Below are 14,775 nucleotides of genomic sequence, written 5' to 3' on the forward strand. Positions count from 1 at the left end.
GGACTGGTCACCATGAATGGTTAACTTTAGCATTGCATCATGATAAAGAACTAAAATTCTTGTTGTTTATGGCCAAGAAAAAATCCCTCCAGTTCAGCTAAATGCTAGTGGGTTGGCAGTGACACAACTGAGTACAGATGTCATCTATGCATCATCACCAAGGGGATGAAAAAGGCATATATAATAGTCAGCCTGCATCTCTGACTTTCGAAGTATTAAAAAGTGCCCTGTTCTGCTCTACTGATTTATTCAAGTGTCTGTGCCTTCACAGGAGGAGTTTTGGAAAAGTAAAAAATGAAAACATTGGAAATGAGACAAAATATTAGGCAGAGTTATGGTAAATTGCTCTTGTTTTCTGGTTATTTTATTTGATGCTTCAGATGCCAAATTGGGTGGCTAAAGCTGCAGCCATGAAAGTGGACAGGTTTTTTTTATGAAAAATAGCAGCAGCTGGATATTTGATTTCTTCAATTTGTGAATGCAATGAATACTTAATTCAAAAGCATGAACATCCACAGCTTTCCGGAATGAGGTCTTAAACCATACTAATAAGTGAAGAGTTTCCCTTGAAGTTATATCTCTTTTTGTGATAATAGAAATTGATCAGTTCTTTCATATTGTTTGAAGTACGTATTAGCCAGACTCAAAGGAGAAAGAACATAGATATGCAAAGTACACTAAGGTTTCTAGAAGTGCATTAAATAATCAGATGCCATATTACAGATGAAATTTAAACTTTCATAGTTTTCAAAGAATTCATGACTTTTATTTCTGAATTTATACTTCAATTTTAAGGTCCTGAAGTATGATAAAAAAATAAATAAAGAAAAATAAAACAACAAAAACCAACTACTAATAAAAAACAATTCAGCACACAATGCCTCTCAACTTTTTCAATACATTTCACGCAAAAACAATACTGCAATCCAAGCAGTACAAAATAGAAAAGTTAAGCTACTTTTGACCTGCCTACCCACAATCTAACCCAGAGATCACCTAACTCTTCTCCTATGAACTGCAGTGAGCAAATTTTACTCAACTTTGACAACTCAAGGTTCTATTTCTAAGACCTGAACCTCATGCCTTTTATTCGTTTGATATTGGTCAATTAAAATGTACTATATGAATGAAAATCTCCAGAACTGAATTTTGAAAGCATATACTGAGCCAGAGATTGAGAGGCTGCAGGAAAGCAGAGCTGGGGGAGACAGGGATGATACTTTTATTAACATTGCCAAACTCTAGGGTCTTAATATATATATTTTTTCCTTTTGATGCACATACACTGATAGTCCACAGTGCCTTAAAGTTCAATGTATGCACATCCCATGGATTATATTATACATTAATATTTTCAATGGGAGTACTAAGAGGTAAAGAAGAATCCTGCAAATGAAATCTCACAGCTCATTTTAATTAGGTAGAATTAAATTTTCAGTTACACTGAAATAAGGCTCCTATTTTTATGAAGTATGACAAATCAGCAACGATACTTTCCCCAACTTTACTGTATTTCACTGTAACAGTGTTGAAGTGAAGTTTTGATAAGACATATGTGGTTGCCTCATATTCACAGGGCAAATACTCAACCTGGCAAGTACTGCCTGCAGTAGGATCAGAGAAAGGGCTGCATGACTGCCAGCTATCTAAAAAATAATTAAAATCATGTGCTTTTCGATTATGTTTATATATTATCATTAGAATCTAAATGAAAGTTTCAATACCAACCTCCAGCTCCTTTTTTTTCTTCTTTTTAGAGAACTTTTTCTTAGAAGAGGACCTTTTGCTCTTGTATCTGCTGGATCTTCTACGAATGCTGCTTCTCCCAGTTACCACTGGCTCTTCAAAGTGATCTTTAAGGGCTAGTTTCTCCACAGAACTATTTTTGTCATTTTCCTCGTATTCCTCGACTTCAGTTTCTTCATCTTCTTCTGATGTACCATCATACTGAATGCTACTGCCTCCGCTCTAGTGAGAATTCAAATATATTCACAATACATTTTGAGCAGGAAGAAAAAAAGAATTCTTTCTCTTGACTACTGCTGCTTCAAACACATGGCCACTGATATTTATGGGCCACATGTTTCAGTGTGTAAGAGCAGAGCAGTAGGTAAGAATCTATAAGACATGACACAGCTTGATGAAATGGATGAAGATGGTAAATGATTTGCCCTTACTTGCTGCATTACAAGAGAATAGTAAACTCCCTTCTGCAACATGAGTTCACTGTGTGTTCCTTGTTCAACCACGATGCCTTTCTCAAATGCAGCGATAGTGTCAGCAGTCCTGATGGTAGACAGTCTGTGGGCAATCACAATAGTGGTACGTCCAGTTCGAGCCTTGCAGAAAAACAACAGCAGTTTACATTAAAACGTACACGACTATGTCTGAAATGAATCAGAGTTATTTTAGGCATTTATAATGCAATAATAATAAAAAGATATGTACAAGTATATTTTTAGGAAGTATAATGTTTGCATGACTTCTGAAAAGACTTTACAGAAAACTACAGAGAAGTAGAACACATCTGGAGTCAGAAAGGTGCTTTAGTCACTACCTAAAACCCCCTCCTAGTCCTTCAAAATAAGGTTCTTCTTGGTGTTCAACTAATGCATTATTAATTTTGGAGCTAGATTCTCCACAGTATCCGTCTGCAGGTTACAAACTCCAACCCCCTGAAGCTCCCACATGCAGCCAGGGCACAGTCCTCATGCAGTGACTGCACACACACCAGCCTGCAGCTGCTGGAGAAATGACTTCCCTCCTTGCTGACACCTGGAGCAGACAGAATTGGAAGGAGAAATCAAAGACATTTCTGCAACAAATATGTTCTGTGGCCATGAAGACTGCCGAAAGTTACTTGCTACTCAACTACAGTGCACAAGCACAGGAAGAAAGGTGTGGAGAAGATAAGGACAGCTTCAGGAGATGAACTACCCCAAGCACATTTGGATTCTTGTCATGCAGGGTCTCAATGATCTGACATGAGTCACTATGAGCCTTCACAGAAAGTCTGCCTTTGTGTGGTTTCCCTGCTGTGCCCTAATATATAGGGGAGCATAGTCAATCTCTCCAGCTGAGACTTCTGACAAGCAAAACACCTCAAAAAGATGAAAGGTTATCCAAAAAGCACTGTACCACATGCATCTGCATACAACTGCTCAGCAGTGGTGTGCATTTCTGAGGTTAATAGTTCATCAGTTGTGGAAATAATGACTACTGTTAGCAACACTTTTTCCATTAAGGGAATGTAAGAAGAAATTCATAAATCCCCTTTGGAGACTACTTTGACAGATATCAAACAGCTGTATGAAGTTATGATTCAGGGTTCATTTTGGTGTGTTCTAGGAAGACATATAGAACTATTGCCTTAATTTGTCTATCTCAGTGTTATTCTTTAAACCAAACAATAAGCTTCTGGAATAAGTTCATATGAAATCATGGAATTAAAGAACATGCAAGAGAAGACAGGATTATAGTTGAAGCAGGGACCTTCTAGTGTTTGACTTCACAGCAATAGTAACACATACACAAGTTAGATTAGATGTATGTTACTTTTGCATCTTCATATTACCTCAGATCCAATAACATCAGTACAGTCACGTGAATATAACACCTACACCTCAGATTTAAACTGATTGGTAATGAAGGTGGTACGTTCTGTATTGCCCTTGAGTCCTACTTATAACTCACATCTCTGTTCATAGATGCTGAAAGGAAATTTTTTCACTCAGATTTTTAAAACATATTACTTTTTAGATATGTGAAACAACACTCCAGTCCAGCCAGCCAAGTAGGGTCCTTTTTTAATTACTTAAAGAAAAAAAAATATTTCTGGGTTCCACTGTAGCCTGGTGGAAACTGTTGATGTAATAGGGCTTTGAGGAAAGGACTGTCAGCTGGAGGGTCTAGAGGTACAGGTATGGCCTGACAGCTCTGCCCTGCAGTACTGTCTGCCCTAGAGCAGTAGGCTGATTAAAAACAAAAAACAAACAAAAAAGGGACAGAGGCTTAGTATTTGTAACTGGCTCAGCTTTTTGTTCTGTGTGGGGTCTGAAGTGCATTAGGCTTCTGTAAAGAAAGAAAATGGCTACATTCCAAGAACTTCCTGAAAATTATGAAGCAATTGTACAACCAAGAATGAGCACAAAGAACACTATACTATATGTTTGTATTATTCTAAAAAAGAATTATCTGAAAAAGGCCATTCAATCCTCATGCCTTGCCTTCATAATATGCTAACCAAATTCCATCAACCAATGAACATCTGACTTGAAAAGGAAGCGAAGGAAAACGAAGTTAGAGTTACATAAGCGTAGATGTCTTTGTTAATTAGCAATTACATTAAAAAACAACTGAAATGATTCCTAAGTAGAATTGTCTTAAATTCCATTTTAACACCAAGATTGTAGCATCCATCTAAATTTTGTTTTCCACTGTTCATGATTCCAATGGAGGAAAGCTGCTCTCAAAACTGTATGTTAGTTTTAAATCGCTATTGCACATTTTTATGGTAATAGACAGCTTCAATAACACGACCCTTACCTTATCAAGAGCTGCTTGAACTACAGATTCACTCTGAGTATCTAGAGCTGATGTAGCTTCATCTAGAAGAAGAATCTTTGGATTTCTTGCCAGGGCACGAGCAATAGCTATCCGCTGTTTCTGTCCTCCACTCAGCTGAGCCCCTCTCTCCCCTACCATGGTGTTGAATTTCTGAGAAAAGATTAAAAATAAAAAAGTTCAAACATCTCTCAAAGGAAATCCCTACTTCTCTGCGCTAATACAAGCACACAGTTTCTATACAAGAAATATCTTTATCTGGCTGTCTTAAACATAATCAGAGCAAACACACAACTATATCCATATGCCTAGGCCTTAGCCAAACCCTCCTACCTCCATTACATACTTGACATGTCTAACATTTGAACTTATGGTTCTTTAAACTCCTGGGTTTTCTCATGACAAGCCCATAAAGTGCATCTCTGCATTTGCTAAGGACTGTATATATATATACATATATACATGTTTATATATATACACATCTGATGGGTGTAAAGCATCTACTACTGAGGGAGCTCAAAGCCGTGAATATCCTCTTAGGGAAAGCTAAACGTCTCAGCTGCTAAAACCAGCCTTGGTTCATGGCATACTTGTTCCCTTTCCCTCTCCTGTTTGTTTCCTACTGAACATAGGATGCTCCTGACAAAGTGTTGGATTTCTACATATTCTCTTCCAAAGCCCAACCCCTCCCATGCTATGTGAGATCAGCACGGGTGGTAGCATAGCTTCCTTTTTCCTCAGTTAATGCATTGGATTTTTTGCAGACTGAAGCACAAATCCTTTGAGGCATCCAAACAAAGGCAGAGTCCCTGAGCTGAAAGTTGCTGGACGCTGTAAGAATATTTTGGGAAGTTATATCACAACTTGAATTCCTATGCTCTGTCAGAAACAAGACGCCAGCCTAAATGGACCTTTCATTTTATTCAAAAAAAAAAGTTCATGAACTCACATCAGGCAGTCTAGATATAAAGTCAAAAGCATTGGCTTCCTTGGCTGCTTGTTCAATTTCAGCATCAGAAATGTCTTCTCTGCCGTAGCGAATGTTCTCAGCTATTGTTGTTGCAAACAGAACAGGCTCCTGGCTCACAATACCAATATTTTCTCTTAGCCATTTTACATTAAGTGTTCGAATATCCCGACCATCTAAAGTGACCTGAGATTAAAAATGTATGTCAGAAGCTGAGGAAATGCATTTTTTATAAACAAATCAATTAACTGTTATTACTTAAGCATCAGCAACAAGGACAAAAAGGGTGGAGAAGCTACAACACAAGTTTTTCCATCCACTGCACATCATATAAAATTGTGAGGAGCAGCATAACTGGAGAAGACATTAAGTTTTTGTTCAGTAACTATACTGCCTGAGAACAAAGCTGGCTTAAGAATTTCCCAGTTTTCCTATACAATTTTTACCCTGTTTTCATGCCTCCATGCCACAGTTTATTGTCCTATGGTCTTCTTAGCTGTGGCCATACAATTGCTTCTGAGGCTGTACTTCACTCCATAAAGAAATAATCCAAGTCAACTAAAAATAAATGGGAGGTCCTTTTTTTTTTTCCTAGTTCATTTGCAATGAATGAAACGAACATTTGTAACAGTACAGAAGAGTAACAGTAAATTGAGACACAAGTAGGAATGAACAGCCACAGAAACATCAAGTTTAGGAAGCCAACACACTGATAACTGATAACTATCTTGAATGCAGTGATAGTTCAGCATTCAACAGCACTCAACTATTAGCATTTTTCTTTTTTTCCACTTTGTCCTCCCTGTGGAAGTTTATGAGAAACATTTACCATTCTCTGGTTGCAGCAGAGCAGTGATAGAATGATATGTAATGATGGACAGTTTTGCTGTGGTTTAAGCAGTAGAGGAAAAATAAGACAAGGATACTTAAACAGAAAAACTCTCCAATTTATGACCAATGAAAAAAAGAAGCAGAACACAATGTTTTGTTGGATAATACTCTGCATTAAAAAAATTACAGTATCTTAAAAGCATATTAATGAAAATAAATTTGAATAGATAAACATTTATAGACTTATGGTATTTACTACTTTTGGCATCACAAAGAAGGGGGAGAATAATGAAGTTAGGCTAGTTTGTTTAAAGTTTAAATCTTGGAATTACATATATATGAAGAAAAATGCTCAGATTTGATCAACAAAGATTTCAGTCAACGTTAAAAACTCATGCTTATCTTACTAGTGTGTTGCATTGCTCCCCATCCATTCCCCCTCCAAATCCCTTAAATTATAGTGCACTTCAGAAGACTCACTTCTCCTTGGTCAGGATCATAGAATCTTTGCAGCAACTGAACAGTGGTGCTTTTCCCACAGCCACTAGCACCAACTAAAGCAATGGTCTTCCCAGTTTGAACTTTCAAGTTCAGACCTTTGAGGATCTAGAAAAAGAAAAAATTTGTCAAACTGAAATATTATATCAGAAACAGCCTAATAAGGTAACTGCAGCAATAATCAAGGCAGTGGAAAAGGGCATAGTTTAAGTGCTGATCATTAACAGCAAATTAAGCATACCTGGGAATACTCTGTATTTGTGTTTGTGAAGTGTTTTAGTTTTTGAAAGAGGATGACTACATACAACCTGCGTTTTGGGAATGTTTTCTGGATCCTTTCTACCAAACCAAGCCTGGGAATTATTTGAGAAGATTGATAACTGGAACAGATCAAGTTCATGCCAAGAAACACTTTAAGAACTCCCTCCTGCACAGACAATTGCATTTCAGTGCCTGGGAAAATTCCTGAGAATGCTCATACCGATAGAGACAGAGCCCTGGTGTTCTCCACTTGATAGCTCTGTTTCTCTGATTGGTGAGATCTGGTAGCAGGTTCATGGACTTATGTTCTCCTGATGCCCCATTTTCCAATGTTTTGACAATGATATAACATTTAGTTATGAATCTCAAAGTAAAACGTTCAGCACCTTTGAAATATTGCTGAGAAACAAGTTTGCTTTCTTCTGTTTCTAGAACATAAACGGTTGTTTTGACAAGGTAACAGATGGGAAGTCCTTAAAAAATCCCAATCTTTATTGCTAACAGCCTCAGAAAACTATGGAGACATTACAAACTAATGGTACCTTTGTTGCCATTTTCACATTTAGGAATATTTTACCTCAGAAGATGTCAATTTTATATATGAGTAATGCTGTGTTGTTGCCAAAATATTTGGCTGCTATGGGAACTCTTCTTGTTTATACCAGGCTGATTTATAATTTTGCTTACACATGTTTTTGTGATGAGAGATCAAAATAGTTGCAATATTGCTTTCCTTTCCCTATGTCACAACCAGTGAGGTCTGTATCTTACAGAAGCCAGTGTCACAATACCTACATTATCAAGCTAGAGCTACATTCTGAATACCAGGTGCAAATATTCACAACCACTCAATCTATTTCTAACTCTCTTATCAGGTAAGGTGTTGATCAACTGGCAATTGCTAGACTCCTACTTAGAACTCTGATCTAGTTTAGTCTACAAAGAAGAGATTATAGCGCATTACATCAATTGCATGGGAGACAGTGGGTAACTTCTAGACATCTCTGCTGTTTCTTTTTGACTCTATTAGCAGGGAAATTGTCGACTCAGTAGACTTGGGAAGGATGACAAAACATTCCTTATTTTCCTCACTTTTGGCTTGCAGGCTCACTACACAGCTCATCTGCCTGGAAAGCATTTCTAGGAAGAACCATTAATGTTCTGATGAAGTCTGCCTTGTCACCTCTGGTTTCTGAGCCAAGAGTAAAATAAAATGCACTGAACTGCTTTCAGTTAGGCAGACAGCCCATCTCTGGGTCCATCCTTCACAGAGCTTTGCTCTGGAAAGGGATTTGATGTGAGATGGGACAGATTCCACATAACTGAAGTGAAAAGACACATCTGAAGAAACAGCCACAGTGATATGAACTTCTCCATTCTCATTGCTCACTTGGCACACTCAGCCTTCAAATATTAACACTCAAAATCTTTGAGTTTCTTAATCATTAAAGAACTGTGGCAAATCAGTCTTTCACCATTACAAATGTCTTCAAAGGATTACAAACTGTTGAGTGCAGTAGAGATAAACCAACAACACACAATTGTATCACCACAGGATTAGATCACCATGACAACGTAACAACACTGCACAATACAGTTACTGAGGAAGTTCAGCTGGCAGAGGACATGAAATGTTATTCAGGACAAATGTTAAAATTGCTGTTCAATTAGCAAATGTTCATTTCCTAACGTATGTTTAGAATGGGAAGACTGGATTCGTTTGAAGGCACACTGCTGTAAAACCTAACTATCTCACAGGTCACTTCCTCGTGCAGCAAATTACAGCAACTCAGAACAACCAGGAGACTGCAAAGAGCAACTTCATGGCCATGGTAATACGTAGGAGTTTTAGTGACAAATACTGGAAAGACAAACAACCTTATTTGGTTTATCATCCATCCTGTTCACAGGAATTCAGAGTAGGAGCAACACAAAAACAGTTCTTAGCATTGTCCTGCAGAGAAGAATAGTGAGCAAGTAGCCAGTGGTAAGAGAAAACACTGGAATGCATTTATCATACAAGAAGAGCAACAAAAAGATCAGAGAAAGAATCTTGGACATGGGCTGCAAGATTTCAGTACAGCAGGTGCATCTGAAATGAACACTTACTGTAATATCAGGCCTTGATGGGTAACTGAAATGGATGTTTCTGAATTCGATTTCCCCTTTGAGCTTGTCTGGTTTGTAGCCTTCCTTAGAACTGCTATCTATAAGCCGTTTCTGGAAAGAAGTTTTGAAAATAATTAGTAAATAATTTTAAGAAATAATTAGCTCAGTAATTAAATTTGGAACTATTTCTGCTGGATACATCCTTCTGTGCTCAGCTGATGGCTTACACTGCATCACACCACTGCAAAACTGCTACAGGTTATTTGCAGGATGCTGAAGGCAGGAGAACCAAAATTCAATCCTGCAGTTATAATGCATTTTCACATGCAAAAACAAACAAAAAATAAGAATTGCAACTGAATGACTTACTATCTTGCAGCCAAAATGCAGTGCTCAATAGGAGAGTTTTACACCCATACAGAGTTGAATGATGTAGCTATGAATGATGCATGAATTTTGGAGTTCTACTTTTAAATATTTTAAACACACAGATATTCAATTGCTGTACAGCAGTAGGACTGAGATTCACATAGCTTCATTAGCACTATTTAATCCCAAGCTTGCAATCAAAACACAAAAATACCACCACTACTTCAGTCTAAACCATGCACATATGCATTTAAGAAACAAACAAACGTGCTGTGCCCTAACTACTTTCCCTCTAGAGTTATAAACCCAATATTGCAGAAGACTTCATCTATAAATAATGATGCACATACCAGATTACCCAACAATCACTGTAACAAATAGTGTGGTAGTTTTCTTCATATGAATAACAATCTTAAGTGCTATGGAGTTCATGGTTTGGGTTTTGTGGGGGGAAGGGCTGGGAGTGGCATTTTTGTTACACATCAAGGAAAAAAGGTGAAATAGTTAGTTCCAGTGAAATGCTTTTCTCTTTAGATTCTTACCTTATTAATAATTTGATACACTTCATAGGCAGCCCCACGCGCATTAGCCACACTCTCCAAGTTGGGAGCTGCTTGTCCTAGGGAAAAGGCTCCAATAAGCACAGAGAAGAACACCTGCAAGAGAGAGTGAAGCCTTGATGATACAAATGATTACAGACTCACCACTGTCAAACTGTTACATACACAGAATTGCTCTGCACACCCTTTCTTGGGAAATTAAATGTGTAAGGTGTATTTCAGTCATTCCTATCCACTTTCATTTTTTCTGCAATGATGGTAACTTTTTTGGCATGAAGAATTCTTTCTGGCTTCTACTGTTTTTTATATACATCATCTGCAAACATAACTCATTCTTCTCTTTCACTCTCCAAATGTCACTAAAGTTAAGAAATTTAGTAAATTTCAAAATTCAGTCAAGCGTTTCCTACTTGAAGTCTATAGGTGTAAATTTTACTAACACTTAGGATAAAATAGAGATCATAGACACTTCTTACATAACATTATTTTCTTGAATCTTTAGAACTTTTTTTTTCTCTTTAAAATTGCACTGTTGTACTTACAATTAACACACGACCAATGTCATAATTTTCTGGCTCCTCAACAGTGAGCTTGGTTCCATACCAAAACGCAAGTGCATAGGATCCAAAAATAAGAAACTGTGAAACACCCAGAGATGTGTTTGTGGTAATGGATTTTTTTACTCCAACACGTCTAGCTGCCTCTAGATTAGCATCATATCTGAAAATAGATAAGGAAACCATTAATTTGATAAGCCATTCAGATTGGTGCTGCCCACGCTCTTTGCTTAAAAGATTTTTCCTTCATAAAAGCAATTAAATTATCACATGGTGTGCAGAGCATTTTCGACAAAGGACTAGCAGATACAGAATTCATTTTTATAATTTTGCTCTGACATATGCTTACATCATCTAATCTTATCATTTACACTTTTAGATGACAGCACTATAGAAGGCATACACTGAAAAAAATTGAGTAGCATGACTTCATTCATCACCGTGACAAAAAACACATCCCTAGAGCAATTTGTTTGCATTAGCCTTGAAAGGAAGTCTTGAAATATGCTTAACAACATTATCTATTGAAGATAAATCCACATTTATAAATAAGAAATTAATAAACATAAATGCAAAACCAGGTATTGTGGATGAAGGCAGGCAAATCAATAGAAGTCAGAACTCCCTATGGATGAAGACAGGACTATGCCTGATGCCAGAGCAGAAGATAACTGAAAACCCCTTGCAAATGTATGAGTGCTGGTGCAGCAGTAGAGGCTGAATTTTCCCACCAACATCCTGTTACATGTAGTTGTTGTGCAACAGATGGCAGCACAGGGGCAGCCTGATGGGATGCTGGCTGACACAGAAGTGTGCGTGAAGCAAAGGGGTGTAATTGAATTCCTCCATGAAGAAAAAACAGTAGCCACTGACAGTCATCAATTCTTGCTGAACAAATACCCAACCAGTGAACGTGAGCACACTGAGGTGGTGGGTGGCATGTTTCAGCATTGGCAAGCCATGTACAAGCAGACAGCCACATACAGCCATTACACCACAAAATATTGAGTGTTTTGATCAGCTCATCCACATGCATCAGCTGAAGGCCATGCAGAAAAACATTTTTATAGCTGAGAATTTTCTCTAACAGTGTTATTCTGCTCTTAGTATCTGTTGTGGTTTCCATGGAAATAAATAGCAGGCATCACTTTCAGAACAACCTACGCAAATATTGTGAATGTACTATACCCTGAAGGGTCACTTTTCCTAACTCTGAGGTTGTCATTTAAGAGTTATGTAGGAGTCACAATCCATGGTTCGAAAGTCAATAGTGGGAATCTAGTTAGCTTCAAGGGAAGACACTAATTCTCAGGAAAGCCACTAGTTTCAAAGCTTTTCTTCCATTTAATGTTAAGAAGTGTGGAAGATAGAAAGACTTTAGTGGCATTGAGTTACCAGGGCATCAGAGGTAAAAAACAAACAAACAAACAAACAAACCAACAAAAAAAAAAAAACAATGGAAAAAGGAGAAAGCAGTTAAAAAGTAGTTTGAAGCAGTTCTCACCATGGGACTTTTGGATATTGGTAAGGACCAAGAAGGTCTAATTTATGTGATTTCTTGTGTTGTTTTTTTTTTCTCCCTTTTCTTTATAAACATAAAAAGTCACAGAAATGTTGCAAATCCACTGCCTATCCAGTTAAGCAGAATATAACATAAAATATCCATAACTCAGTCCTTAGAAGGAGACAAGAGAAGCAGACACTAGGACTCTGAGCTAGGGCTACCATATAAAGAAAACTTACACAAAAGCAGGACAAACTGCTGTCAAAAAAGAAAAAACAAGGGTAACCCAACCCAGGTCTTCTGCTTTGCCTTTCCCAGCTGGATGATACATAGCGAATGTTATCATTTATTTTGCAGATGTATTTAATAACAAGCATTACATTTGTGGTTATCCAAATTTGCCTTTCAAAGGTAAGTCACTAGATTCATGTGACTAGGACCAACACTGCATTAGGCTAACAGGTCTTATTTGCAAATCATTACAGTAATAAAATGCAATGATGCGATTTTACTTAAGACCAGTAACCACTGAGGCTTAAATGTAAGCCATTAATCAAAGATCAGAACAGTAGTACATGCTCTAGAAAGTCACAGTCATCTATTAACCATACACTTTGCTACATTTGACTACTAGGTAAAGACAACCTTCCCACCACTTTCATTTCTAAATGAGACTCCGGGATCTCAGTCTAAGAGAAATTTGTGTCTGTGCTACAGTGCTAACACTGAGCAGTTTCTTTTCACTGTGACAAGGTATGTTTATGTTCAGGTGTTCACTTACACAAGCATAAACAGTGACCAATGAGAATCCCACTGCCTTGCCTCTCCAAAAAAAAAAAAACCTCAACTGAAATACAACGAAACCCACAGTCTCACACATCTTCCATATTTAAAATATTAGTTCAAAAAACTTACTTTGCTAATGCCTTCTGCTGTCCATTGAAAGCCACAACAGTCCTGATTGCAGTCAAGACCTCTTCTGCCACTGCTCCTGCTTTGGCATAAGCAGATAGTTCTTTAGCTGTAAGGGATGCCAGAAGCTGGAAAATTAAAAAGTGTATGTTACTGAAGCATACTGAAAGGATACGCACACTGTATTGGTGAATACGAGTGATTAACGGTCAAGGGGAAGGACAGCATTTTTGGAAAGCAAGGGTTATCTCCTCTGGGCCCTGAATTTCTCTCAACTCCAGCTTTTCTCATTGTGTCTTCATTGTAGTTAAAGACTGCATCACATCAGCTGATGACTTAGTACTTTCCTCCCAGGCTAAGGACAGTCTACAGACTACACTGTTATGTGTGTGGGATTTGGGAGGCGAGTTGTAGCTGGCTGGGCCTCCATGAAAAAGTCTGGGAACTCTACTTCATAATGAAAATGTAATGGACTTTAGAAATTGCTCTGTTCTTTAGATAATGGGGATAAAGCAGTATTTTTACAGAATGGTATTCACAGCACAATAATAAAAAAAATAAAATAACCAGAAGTGTTCAGAATCTAGAACAGCAGTGAAGTTAAATTATGTACGCCAGTCACACTGCAGCTTCCAATACTCTACCTTCTCTGAAATACTATAAAAGAGGGGAAATATCATGTAAGTAACCACTCAGAATTGCAAGTAGTACCCATTAATGTGTATACAGCAGAACACAAGGGAAAAAAACCTTTCCTTGTCTGAAAGGGAAAACTGTGTGTACTCCATAGCTGACTCTTAGCATCGTGCAGCCTGGTAAACCATGTGCTAGAAATGTGGTATCTCTGGGCAGCACTCTGCACAAGGAAAACACTGCGCAAGAAACTGACACAGATCCCCCTCCCACCACATGACATGGATACAGACTAGCTGGATGAGAGGAATGGCATGCAAGTGCATGCTTGGGAACCCACAGAAAAGCTACAGAAGCAGAAATTATAAAGGAAGTGCGGAACAAAGCTCCCAACTTAGAAACAATTCTAGGTTTGTCCCAGTCTGTCTCTCCTCCCTGTATGTGAAAAGGACTGCAATGTTTTTTTCTGTTTTTCTGTTTGTTGACCCCAAAACACTTACAGTTGACCAGACTGCAGCTGATGCAGCAAGCAGAGGACTGACTGACAAAATAACCAGTGTTAGCTTCCACCCATGGATGAATCCTATAATAATCCCTGCCAGAAATGTGGAAAAAAACTGCACAAATATACAGATCTTATCTCCAATGCCTTCATGGATGGTGTTGATATCACTGTAAATAACAATAACAGATAAAAAAAAACATTTGTTAGCTTTGAATGATTTTCATTCTACTTCCTCCCTATTTCCCCCTGTGTGACATAACGCCAGAAGTGTTGCCACTTCCTAACTGCCATACTAAAACCTCTGACAGCTATCGAGAAGTACCACTAGGCTTTTCGTGGCCGAAGCACAGCAGGTATCCATTTTTTAGGACTAGTTTTCCATGATTTCCATCATTTCCTGCTGTTTCTATGCCCAGTTACTAAGTCAAAAGTGAGCTAGTTTCCTTACCCAGTATCCAAATGGAGTAACACAAGTAAGCAGCCAAACTGCTTCCTCACCTTCTGTG

The 14,775-nt window shown here is 37.9% G+C and overlaps 1 protein-coding gene across 2 annotated transcripts in view; it reads right to left on the reverse strand.

Moving 5' to 3' along the window:
- Positions 1-14,775, reverse strand: part of ABCB5 (ATP binding cassette subfamily B member 5) — a 35,940-nt gene that overhangs the window by 14,646 nt on the left and 6,519 nt on the right. For both annotated transcript variants that reach the window (XM_065753308.1, XM_065753307.1), the window contains exons 8-17: positions 14,265-14,436; positions 13,135-13,259; positions 10,701-10,878; positions 10,141-10,254; positions 9,230-9,340; positions 6,842-6,967; positions 5,513-5,716; positions 4,546-4,716; positions 2,178-2,339; positions 1,729-1,968 (exon numbers count right to left, since the gene is read on the reverse strand). In XM_065753308.1, the coding sequence (XP_065609380.1) occupies positions 1,729-1,968; positions 2,178-2,339; positions 4,546-4,716; positions 5,513-5,716; positions 6,842-6,967; positions 9,230-9,340; positions 10,141-10,254; positions 10,701-10,878; positions 13,135-13,259; positions 14,265-14,436 (1,603 nt within the window). The remainder of the gene's footprint in view (positions 1-1,728; positions 1,969-2,177; positions 2,340-4,545; positions 4,717-5,512; positions 5,717-6,841; positions 6,968-9,229; positions 9,341-10,140; positions 10,255-10,700; positions 10,879-13,134; positions 13,260-14,264; positions 14,437-14,775) is intronic.

The sequence above is a fragment of the Cyrtonyx montezumae genome, unplaced genomic scaffold (assembly GCF_038088225.1).
Source record: "Cyrtonyx montezumae isolate F1298 unplaced genomic scaffold, pur_monq_1.0 scaffold_8, whole genome shotgun sequence".
NCBI classification, from domain to species: Eukaryota; Metazoa; Chordata; class Aves; order Galliformes; family Odontophoridae; genus Cyrtonyx; species Cyrtonyx montezumae.